At 36.2% G+C, this 12,015-nt stretch overlaps 1 protein-coding gene across 1 annotated transcript; it reads left to right on the plus strand.

The window, feature by feature from the left end:
- Positions 1-9,999: 9,999 nt before the first annotated feature.
- Positions 10,000-11,550, plus strand: LOC131059869 (myb-related protein 330-like). The gene is made up of 3 exons (XM_057992928.2): positions 10,000-10,138; positions 10,253-10,382; positions 10,549-11,550. The coding sequence occupies exons 1-3, from the start codon at positions 10,000-10,002 to the stop codon at positions 11,441-11,443; spliced, it is 1,164 nt and encodes a 387-aa protein (XP_057848911.2). The 3' UTR covers positions 11,444-11,550.
- Positions 11,551-12,015: the final 465 nt, after the last annotated feature.

Below are 12,015 nucleotides of genomic sequence, written 5' to 3' on the forward strand. Positions count from 1 at the left end.
ATGTGAGTATCCAATCAACTCTTCTTTCTCCATTGGATTCTTCCAAAAGGAAGAGGAAAAAGAAGCCTTTTACTCCACCGGTTACAACAACCTTGGCTTCTAAAAGGAGTCTCTAGAAGGATTTTTTTGAGGGAATGGTTTCTCAGACTTCTTATTGTGAAAAAGAGGGGAGCCACTGCCTCCCCTCCAGGCCAATGAATATCATATCTTGGAATGTTAGGGGCTTAAATTCCCCTAACAAAAGACACTTGATTAATTCCCAATTGAACTTGATGAAGTGTGATATTGTGATGGTGCAAGAAACCAAGTTAAATTTGTCTTCTACAGAATTGTTGTTTTCCTCTTGGAAGCCCTGGAAATTTTATATTTCTTCCTCTATGGGGGATTTAGGAGGGCTTTCTTTTGTTTGGAATGATTTTAGTGTGGATCTCTCTTTAGTTGCCTCTTCCTCCAATTGGATGCTTGGTTTAGTAAATAGTAGACTTTATAATACTAAATTCTAGCTTTTTAATATTTATGGTCCTATTAGCATTGTTGAGAAAAGGAAACTTTAGGAGAGTTTAGTTTTGATTGCTTCTCCATTGATGGGTGCTTTTTTGGTTCTTGGGGGTGACTTCAATGCAATTTCATGTGTTGATGAGAAAGTTGGGGTATCATTCCAAACAAGCATATTATTGATGATTTTTGTCTTTTTATCAAAAATTTGAACCTAGTCAATTGTAAAACTCAAAATGGCCCCTTCACTTGGACTAATATGAGAAAGGATTTTTGTCAAACTGCTGAAAGGTTGGACCATTTTTTGGTGTCTGAAAATTGGTATAATTCTGGCCGAGATTTCTTTTCCTCAGTCCTACCTTTTACTGGTTCAGATCATTTCCCTATCTTATTTTCTATTCTTGAGGATAGGGCCCCTAGGAAGCTTCCTTTCAAATTTGAACCGATGTGGTTTAAGGACCAATATTTTTGCCCCTGCTCAAAATGTGGTGGCTGTTTGCTCCACATGTCAATGGATCTAGGATGTTTTAGATAGTTAAGAAATTGGCTTTTCTTAAAGGCAAGATTAGAGATTGGAATACTTTGCATTTTAAGAATATTTTTGGGGAAAAGGCTAGGATTCAGGAGGAAATTGAGTAGATTAATGAGGTTACTTTGGTTTCGAGTATGGATTCTTTTTCCTAAGACAGGCTTAAATGTTTGAAAGCCCAACTTGAGGAAGTTTTGGCTTGGGAAGAATCTTATTGGAGGCAGAAATCTAGGGATTTATGGTTATCAGAAGGTGATAGGAATACTAAGTTTTTTCTCTCTTCAACTAAGCTAAAGAGGTAGCATAATAGAATATCTCATATTCACGATTCCAATTGGAATTGTTTGTCTGATGATGGTGAAATTACTTCAGAGGCTATTAATTTTTTTAAGTCTTTGTCATCTGTTGAGTCAGTCTCTTTGGATAATAATTTTGTTAATTCAGTCCCTCCACTTGTTAATGAGGATGATAATAAGATGCTTATGGGTCCTTTTACTATTGATGAATTGAGAGAGATGGTCTTTTCCATGTCTCCAAAGAAGGCTCCGGGGCCGGATGGGTTCATGACTTTGTTTTTTACAAATGTTGGTACTTTGTGGGGAATGATGTTTTATTAACCCTTGAAGAGTCTAGGTGAAATAGAACTATTTTGAAAGAACTAAACACTATTCTTATTGCCATTATTCCTAAAGTGGACAATCCTAACTCTTTCTCTGATTTTCATCCTATTGCTCTTTGTAATACTTTGTATAAAATCATTACTAAGGCAATTTCAGTTAGGTTGGCTAAGATCTTTCCTAGGATTGTGTCTATCGATCAGGGTGGTTTTATTTCTAGAATTGAAACTTTGGAGGGTGCAATTGTTGCACATGAGATTTTGCATTCTATTTCACTTCAAAAGACTACAACTATGATTCTAAAACTTCATATGCTTAAAGCGTATGATCAGGTAGACTGGCATTCTGTACTTATTGTTCTGAATCACTTTTGTTTTGCTCATAGTTGGGTTAAATGGGTCCTTTCCTGCATTTCTTCTACTCATTTTTCATTTTTTCTTAATGGTTCTCCTACTGGTTTTTTCTCTTCCTCTTGAGGGGTTAGGTAAGGGGATCCTCTTTCCCCCTTTTTGTTTATACTTCTGGTCGAGGCTTTAAGTAGGGCCATTTCCGATGCTAGATCTTCAGGTCTATGGAATGATATTAAAATTGATGGGTATCCTACTTCACAATCCCATTTTCTTTTTGCAGATGATACTCTCTTTTTTGGTTCAACCTCTCTTATTTGGTTTTGTCAAATTGCTGAAAGGTTGGACCATTTTTTAGTGTCTGAAAATTGGTATAATTCTGGTCGGTATTTCTTTTCCTCAATCCTGCCTTTTACTGGTTCAGATAATTTCCCTATCTTATTTTCTATTCTTGATGACAGGGCCCCTAGGAATCTTCCTTTCAAATTTGAACCGATGTGGTTTAGGGACCAATATTTTTTGCCCCTATTGAAAATGTGGTGGTTGTCTGCTCCACATGTCAATGGATCTAGGATATTTTAGATAGTTAAGAAATTGTCTTTTCTTAAAGGCAAGATTAGAGATTGGAATACTTTGCATTTTGAGAATATTTTTGGGGAAAAGGATAGGATTCAGGAGGAAATTGAGCATATTAATGAGGTTATTTTGGTTTCGGGTATGAATTCTTTGTCCTAAGATAGGCTTAAATGTTTGAAATCCCAACTTGAGGAAGTTTTGGCTTAGGAAGAATCTTATTGTTGAATAAAATCTAGGGATTTATGATTATCAGAAGGTGATAGGAATACTAAGTTTTTTCACTCTTCAACTAAGCTAAAGAGGCAACATAATAGAATATTTTGTATTCACGATTCCAATAGGAATTGTCTATTTGATGATGGTGAAATTGCTTCAGAGGCTGTTAAATTTTTTAAGTCTTTGTCATCTGCTGAGTCAGTCTCTTTGGATAATAATTTTGTTAATTCAGTCCCTCCACTTGTTAATGAGGATGATAATAAGATGCTTATGGATCATTTTACTATTGATGAATTGAGAGAGGTGGTGTTTTCCATGCCTCCAGAGAAGGCTCTAGGGCCGAATGGGTTCACGACTTTCTTTTTTCAGAAATGTTGGGACTTTGTGGGGAATGATGTTTTATTAGCCCTTGAAGAGTCTAGGAGAAATAGAACTATTTTGAAAGAACTAAACACTACTGTTATTGTCATTATTCCTAAGGTGGACAATCCTAACTCTTTCTCTAATTTTCATCCTATTTCTCTTTGTAATACTTTGTATAAAATCATTACTAAGGCAATTTAAGTTAGGTTGGCTAAGATCCTTCCTACGATTGTGTCTATCAATTAGGGTGGTTTTGTTCTTGGAAGGGAAACTTCGAAGGGTGCAATTGTTGCACATGAGATTTTGCATTCCATTTCACTTCAGAAGACCCCGGCTATGATTCTTAAACTTGATATGCTTAAAGCGTATGATCAGGTAGACTGGCATTCCGTAGTTTCTGTTCTGAATTGTTTTGTTTTTTCTCATAGTTGGGTTAAATGGGTCCTTTCCTGCATTTCTTCTGCTCATTTTTTAGTTTTTCTTAATGGTTCTCCTACTGGTTTTTTATCTTCCTCTCGAGGGGTTAGGTAAGGGGATTCTCTTTCCCCCTTTTTGTTTATACTTCTGGCTAAGGCATTAAGTAGGGCCATTTCTGATGCTAGATCTTCAGGTCTATGGAATGGTAATAAAATTGATGGATATCCTACTTCACAATCCCATTTTCTTTTTGCGGATGATACTCTCTTATTTGTTTCAGCCTCTCTGGCAGAGGCTAGAGTTATAAAAAAGATTATAGATGATTATTCTTCTTTTTCTGGGTAGAAAGTTAATAGTCTTAAATCAAAGTTGTTTTTTCTGAATGTTTCGCCTCTAGTTAAGAAAAGATTAACTCATTTTTGGGGTTTTCAAGTGGGTTCCTTCCCTTGTAAGTATTTAAGCATTCCTTGTTTTGTTGGTTCAGATAAGGCAATGTTTTGGGATAAAGTGGTTCATGTGATATCTTCCAAAATTTCTTCTTGGAATCATAAATGGACCACTTTAGCTAGTAAATTTTTTTTGATTAAGTTAGTGCTTAATGCCATTCCTATTTATTTGATGTATGTTTTGAAAACTCCTCTGAAGGTTGTTCAAGATCTCAAGGTGTCTTTAAGATCCTTTCTTTGGAATGATAACATTGGGGGTAAAAAGAAGATTCCTCTTTTAGCTTGGGATAGAGTGTGTCTTCCTAAGGAGTTGGGGGGTTCTGGTATCAAAGACTTAGTTTCTCAGAACAAATCCTTGGGGGATAAACTTGTCTGGAAGCTATATATTGACCCTTCTAGTAAATGGGCTTCCATTATGTTTTCTAAGTATTTGAGGGGGGCTCCTAGAGAACGACTTTTCACAGTCTCATCTCTCCTAAAAGGATCAACATTTTGGAATTTTATTATTAGTTGCAAATCGGTTATCCTTCCTCACCTCTCTTAGGTAGTTCATAATAGGAAGAAGGCTCAGTTTTGGGATGAAGTTTGGAATGGTCATGCTACCTTATCTTCCATTCAAGATTGGTCTCCTTTGTCTGATATCCTTTCTGGTCTCTGGGGTGTTTTTGTTGTTGACTATTGTGATATTGATACTTCGCGTCCTTATCCTGTTTTTCAATGGAAATCTATTGATTCTTTGCCCATTAGTAAAGACCTCAAATTTGCTTATGTATAGGAGCTTGAAAAAATATTTCATGTGTTTCAAGATTGGGATGATGCTTTGGTTTGAACTAAGAGTGCTTCAGGTTCTTATTCTATAAAGGAGGGGTACAAGGTCTTGTCTCATTCCTGTTCTTTATCCCCTTGGCCTTCTCAACTATTTTGGCATTTGGATTGTCTTCCTAAAGCTGGTTCTTTTGCTTGGCTCATAGTTCAAGATAGAGTTCTCACTAGGATGAGATTAGATAGGTTTGGGATTACTACGGTCTTTCTTTCTATGTTTTTGTGGTTTCTTTATGGAATCCATGGACCATGTTTTTATGCATTGCTCGTTTGCTTTGGATTGTTGGTATTGGTTGCATGGTATGCTTGGATGGTCTTTTGCCATTGGTCCTAATTTATTGTCTCATTTTTTGGCTTGACCTTTGTTGTATTTGTCATCATTTTACTCTTCTCTTTGGGTTGTTGCTCCATCTATTGTCATTTGGAATATCTGGCTTGAGAGAAACTCTAGGATTTTCAAGCATAAATCAACTTCATTGTTGGATGTGCTTGATAGGATAATCCTCCATTTTAAGGTGGTGCTTCTTGTATTTATAAAAATTTAGATCATTTGTGCTCCTTTTTCCATTGGGATAATTGGGTGACATGGAAAAGTAAATCACTTCGAGTCATTCCATCTCATGGGGTTCTAGCATCAGGCTTATCCTCTCTTGCCAAGCGTAGGCTTGCCAAATGGTCTCCTCCTCCACAATTCTCTTTTAAATTCAATTTAGATGGGGCTAACAAGGGAAATCCGGGAAAGTTGGGGATTGGAGCTTTCCTTTTTTATCACAATTCTAAGATTGTCAAAGCTTTGTGTAAATATATTGGTGTTGGTTCCAACAATTTCACTGAATTTCATGCTTTGTCTTTTGGTCTAGATTTAGCCATCTCTTTGGGCATTAAGGATATTGTTATTGAAGGGGATTCAATGTTGGCCTTTCAATCGGTCTCTAATAAGAAATATGTTTCCTGGCACTTACAATACCTTTTAGATCAAATTCTTGCTCAATTGAAGTGTTTTACTACCTTTACTATATCTCATTGCTATAGGGAAATAAATTGTATTGCTAATTATCTTGCTAATAAGGCTACAGTTGAAAGTGTTGAGTATTTGGAAGTCTCCCCTCGGGATATTCCCTCTTCTTGCATTAGTGTTCTTTTTTAAGTTTTCCTTTGGTTGAAGTTTGGGATTAGGGGTCTCTTGTTTGATTTAGTATGGTAGGTGTAAACTGATCTTTGATGGGTTGATATTTTCTTTGGATGGGTGGTTTTCTTTTTGATTGTTTGTGGTTTGTGGATTTCATCATATTCCTTTTTGGTTGTGGATATTCTTTTGTGTATTACATTAGGGAGGGTGTTGTCTGGCCTTATGGCAATATTTTTATTGATGGCATACACGGTAAGTACTTCCTCAACGAGTAAGGAGGGTGATGGAGCTTCATCCGTACTGTTTGTATCTGTTCTGTCAGATCGGATTTAGTTGATCATTCTCAGGCTTTGATGCCCTCACACAGTAGGTTATTACTGACAGTGAGCACTTTGATCTGCAAGTTGGCTATTTTTGTTTTGGTTATCATGGTGGTAAGCTTTCCTTATCTTCATTACATTAAGGAGGATAGTAAATTTCTTTGATGATGACATTCATGGTAAGTTCTTCTTTTTTTAGCATGGTGGGTGCTTGAACTTCATCCGTGTGGTGTTATCTGTTTGGCAGATTGGGTTTATTTAGTTATTTGATGCTTGCACACTCTCTTATTCATTTGTTCATTATTATGAGTTGGCATTTCTTTAGCATGATCCGTAGTTGGCTGCTTGATTTGGTAATCATGGTGGGATGTGCTTGGGTAAGTTGGCTTGCGGCAACTTCTTCGTGATGTCATATCGACAAATAATATTGTGGAAGCCTCTGCATTAGTTCATGGTCTACATTTGGATTGTTAGTTAGGGATCAAAAACTTGATAATGGAAGGGGATTCAACAAATGTAATATTAACATTAAAAAATTTGAAGCCCAAGCTAGAAATTTTGATATGTTCTCCAAGAAGCATGGAAATTTACCCAAAGGTTTGAGAATTTCACCATAAAACACTACTTCAGAGAAGCTAATGGACTTGCAAATGTGTTAGCAAACAAAGGATGTGGTATAATTGAGAAAGGGTAGATCGAGCTAAATATTGCTCAGACCCACGGAGATGGGGTACTAGCACCCATTGCATGAGCTAAAGATCTTTGTTAATTATCTCTAACACGTGTTGGCTTTTGTAGGTTCTCATTTCCAAGGTAGTGATTTTCATATGTTTATGGGTTAAAGATGTCCTCAAAGGCAATGTTACCTAATAATGATGATTCACAATCCAAGGTCCAAATCTCTACGTTAGATGGAGCTTGTACAATATCAGTCACGATGTCTTTGCAAATATTTCTCCTTAGCTACGATATCTTTCAAGTAGGAGAGACATCACATCAAGGGCCATGCGTCGTGCTCTATAGGTTCTTGATAGCCCATGCCATTCATGGATACTTCACATTCCTACCTCATGTGAATTTAATATTTCTTCTAACATCATCACATATCAAGGATCGTGCACTTAAAGTGTGTTGGGGTAATTTAGGCAAGATGATTGCCATTCTTGGCTTCATCTCTTTAGTATCAAACATTGTTTCCTCTTTTGTGCTCTCCATGGAGTACAATCCTCTCAGCCAAAGAATCTCTATCTCTATCTCCATCTTGGGATTGTGCAAAGACCCAAAGAGCAATTATCATTGTTATTGGAGAAGAATTGATTTACCCCAAGGCCTCACAACAACTTTATCCTTCTCAAATAGTTTATGCATTTCTCTCAAATGTCTTTGATGTGCTACAAAATTATGTCTCCTTGTTGCATCTGTGATTTGAGTTTATTAAGCAAGACATTATCTTTGTTGAGAATTTGGAGAAGGCAGTAAAAAAAAATGATTTCTTCAATGGTAAGGTTTGGGTTGGGGGTACCTTTCCCATGACTTATTTGGGCAAGAAACCCCAGTATGCTAAACTATACAATGCAACGAAGATCATCTTGGAATCAAATAATTGCAAGTTTTTTGAAGGTGAGATAGGGATCTTTTCAGAGCTCATCTCTCTATCTGAGGCTACCCTTTTCTTTGAACTATTCTATGCTCTTCACTAGCTTATGTTTCATCAACCTCATCATCAAAAGTTGTAGAAGCTTCTTTTGAATGTGTTTCATAGAAAAAACCTCATGGAATACTTTGTGGGCTTCAAGTTTGGCGACATTCTTCTTTACAAGGATAAAGCTGGTGATGAAGGAGTGGGGGAAAGAAATTTGTAAAGTTAGTTTGGGGGACCTTGTTTTGTTTTTGGTTCCAAGCTCTCTAGGGATTTCTTGTGTTTTGGTGTAGGTTTTTTGGTGGCTCTCACTACAAAATTTTGGAGCTTTGTTATCATTGCTTTATTTAGGGAAGCTTATAGTTAATGGGTTTCTGGCTCTCTTGTAAAAATCCTCTATTCTAGGATATGCATGGCATAGTGAGACTTGTTCTCTGTTAGCCTCATTTTCGGTAATAAGTTTATTAGCTTATAGTTAGTTTTGGTATGTAGTATGTGCATGGCTTTCTGCAATTCTTATAGTTATCCCATCTTAGTTCATATTTTGTAATGTTTGTACTCATTTTTAATAATATTTTTATCCGCTTGTGCTTTTCCTTAAAAATAAAAAAAAAACTATTTGAAAATTTTCTATATATGAAAGTTGTGTGTTCTTAGTATAATCATATTATATATTGGATTTTGATCATTTATTCAATCCGACACTAATCAAACCTTGGTTTTTCAGAGTAGGTAGTTTTTGCAAGTGTGGGGTCAACCTTGCAACTACAATCTGGATCCTTTCAAGTAGCAAAATTAAAGCAATACAATTAGTTGATTGACCCCATCTTAGAATTTGGTTTAAGAACGAAATTGCACAAATCTACAATTTAGTGCTATGCCCTTGTATAAAAAGACATCAGCATCATTCAGTTTAAAAAGATCTCATATCATATCATTGGAATGTATCCACACTTGAGATCACTTAAAATAATAAGAATTGTCATTCACATTTACACTCACATCAAGCAAGGAATCTAACATATTTGATCACACTCATCCTAGGACATGCAATTCACCTAGCAATCATTCTAGAATTCATATGGATGTTGCTTATCAAGATATTTTTTAATAATGCTATCTTGATACAAAATACTTCGAAGTGAACTAGATTATATTGTTTTCTAGCAATTTGTTATTGATAGTTTACATAGCATAATCCACATATTGAACCCTAAGTCAACTTCGTAGAATAGATTTGCAATTACAAATTTGATTTAGATCCACAAAGTCAATTCGACAAAATACAAAATGAAATACTTTGAATATGATCTACATACATGATCATCTAAAACATCTAGTGATCATAAGGTGGATCAACAATAGTGCCTATATAAATTGACACTCATCTTCAATCATAAGACAAAATGATACCATCTTTCATCGTGATTATATTTTATGTCTGATATCAGTAAATCTATTCTATTTCGCCCCATCTAAAAACATATTATATTTAATGACTGATATAAGTTAATCTATTCTATTTCACCGCATTCTAAAAACTTATCGCTCTAGTGAACCGAAGTAGTGCCATACTATTGTTGCAGGCTTCAGCAGACCCATCTCTCAGAATAACGTCAGACGATCTAACATTCAACTCCTGAAAAGTTCCTATATATATCTGATGTCAGTCCTGCAATTCAGCTGTAATTCTCGCCACAGGTAAACCATGTGGTCTGCTTTATTATATATATAGAGAGAGAGACTATAATTGCACCGACCATCCCATCCTCCATTAAATACATCTGGAGCTCTTTAATGAAGGTCAGACTCCAAAGACTACGTTCAATTATGAATTTCATGTTTCCAGTAGCAAATGATTCCACCAGCGCACTTTAGCCAGAATTGAAATTCTAACATGTACAATCAGATTAAATCACGTGGCTTGACGTGATACTAATGTGTTATTCCACCGACACTCAGATTCTATAAAGAGTTCTAAGTGTTTCTACTTCCAAGGCCACAAGTTGAGTTCATTATATCTTTAACAGAGATTGAAAGGTTTGCAAGGCCACAAATTGAGTTGTGTTATCAAACATAGACTATGGGGTGCACCACTTATGATGAGGGTAACACTTTAAGGCAGAAGAAAGGTCCATGGGCTCCTGAAGTGGACCTTTTACTCATTAAATACATACAAGCTCACGGTGAAGGGCGGTGGCGTACATTGCCCCATAAATCAGGTTTTGAGTAGTTGGCTTTAGTAAAGAATAATCTCATCTCTTATTTCAGTATTGATTTTTTAACCTCAGAACTGTTTTGTTTTACTTAGGTGATGAATCCTTTTCCCCTTTCAGGTTTGCAACGTTGTGCGAAAGGCTGCAGATTGCGGTGGATGAACTATCTGCGTCCAAATGTAAAACGGGGGAACATATCTTTGGACGAGGAAGATCTCATTGTTAGGCTGCATAAGGTCCTTGGGAATAGGTATCGATAGTTGGTATAAGTTTCTCGCTGTCCATTTTGAAAATATTATTTCTGGATTTGTGTATATTTGTTTTTTGAAGTTTTGGATCATACTTTCTATTGTACTTGTATCCCAAAGGGTTATAAGAACACTTATCTTATTTGATCGGTTTACATTTAAATTCAGATGGTCTTTGATAGCGGGAAGGATCCCCGGTCGAACAGATAATGAAATCAAGAATTATTGGAATTCTCATTTGTGCAAGAAACTCCCTCCCAATGCCCTTCACCACAAAGCCTGCCATTCCAAGATACCCTCCTCTCTCTCAGAGCCCTCTTACATCAGTCCATTGCAGTCCTTTAATAGACAGTTTCAATGTAATCCAGTGGATTCTCTGGTGGGAAGTCAAAAATGCAAGAATTTGAATTCTTCATGTCCAGCTGATCTCATCAGTCACAATGTCTTCAATGACAACAGCTTTCCCTCCAACTATATGAGCTCTTTGACAACCCAACCGCATTCAAATGAGGAGGATCCTCTGAAAAGCACCCATTTCAATATTGGGGATACTCCAAACTATCAGAATGATATAGTTACAAAGAATGAAATATATCAACATCAGAGTAACCCTCATAATGCAATAGATGCAAGCTTCACAAACTCTTCGCAATGCCATATTGAATCTTTCAACACAGTTGATCAGATGAAGGAATTGTATGGTGTGAGAGATGATCTTGAATTCTCCAAGATGGGAGAAATAGAAACATCACAACGAGTACAAGGTTTTTTTGGAGAGAGAAATGGGTTTATGTTCTCTTTCAGGCCGAACAACCAATACTCACCATTACCATCAGAGTATGTTGGACTGGGCTCTAATATTGATAATGATGGTAGTCACCAAGGAAGATGGAATCAGTTCTCTGCTAGTTGTAAAGATCTGCAGGAGACTACCCAGCTCACCTCATATGATGGCCTTCTGTCTTCATTATTTGAGGATTATTCTACCATTGGTTTTGGTGAGGCTGCAACTATAATGACGAGGGATGATAGTCTAGGGCCTAGGCAATTACAACACAACTGAAAGGAGATAGGTTCACAATCCACTAGGGATAACAGCAGGGTAAAGGCTCTGGAGAATTCGCTCTTTTTGTATGAATGTAGTTTTTCATAGATTGGTATGTTCTACCAAGCCGATCTTTACTTTGGATATGACTCATTGTGCAACAATACACTTAACATTTATGTACCAAATCTTGGAAAAAACTCTTTTAGCCTACTCCATAGTCTTCTCAGTGTACTTGACTAGATTAACTTCTACACAATCTAGAGGTTCTAAAGATTGGTGATGTTTTCTTGGTTATTACTATTTGAATTCTAATGCTTAAAATTTCAGCGCTGTATGAAAAATTTATTTTTCTTAATATTTTGGCTTTCACTGGTACATCTGATAACCCATGAATATATAAAAATATATTAATTTCTCATATGGTGTCTTTTTAAGCGGTTATTGTCTACTTTTCTGGTCGACCTTGCCTTTTCACTGAATTGACTAAATTGGTCTTGAAATGAAATCGCTAACCAATGTAAATCTATTAATTTTTGTGCATGTGATCTGTAGTTATTTCGTTTGATAGAAAGCTTACATTTAAACAT

The sequence above is a fragment of the Cryptomeria japonica genome, chromosome 10 (assembly GCF_030272615.1).
Source record: "Cryptomeria japonica chromosome 10, Sugi_1.0, whole genome shotgun sequence".
NCBI lineage: Eukaryota > Viridiplantae > Streptophyta > Pinopsida > Cupressales > Cupressaceae > Cryptomeria > Cryptomeria japonica.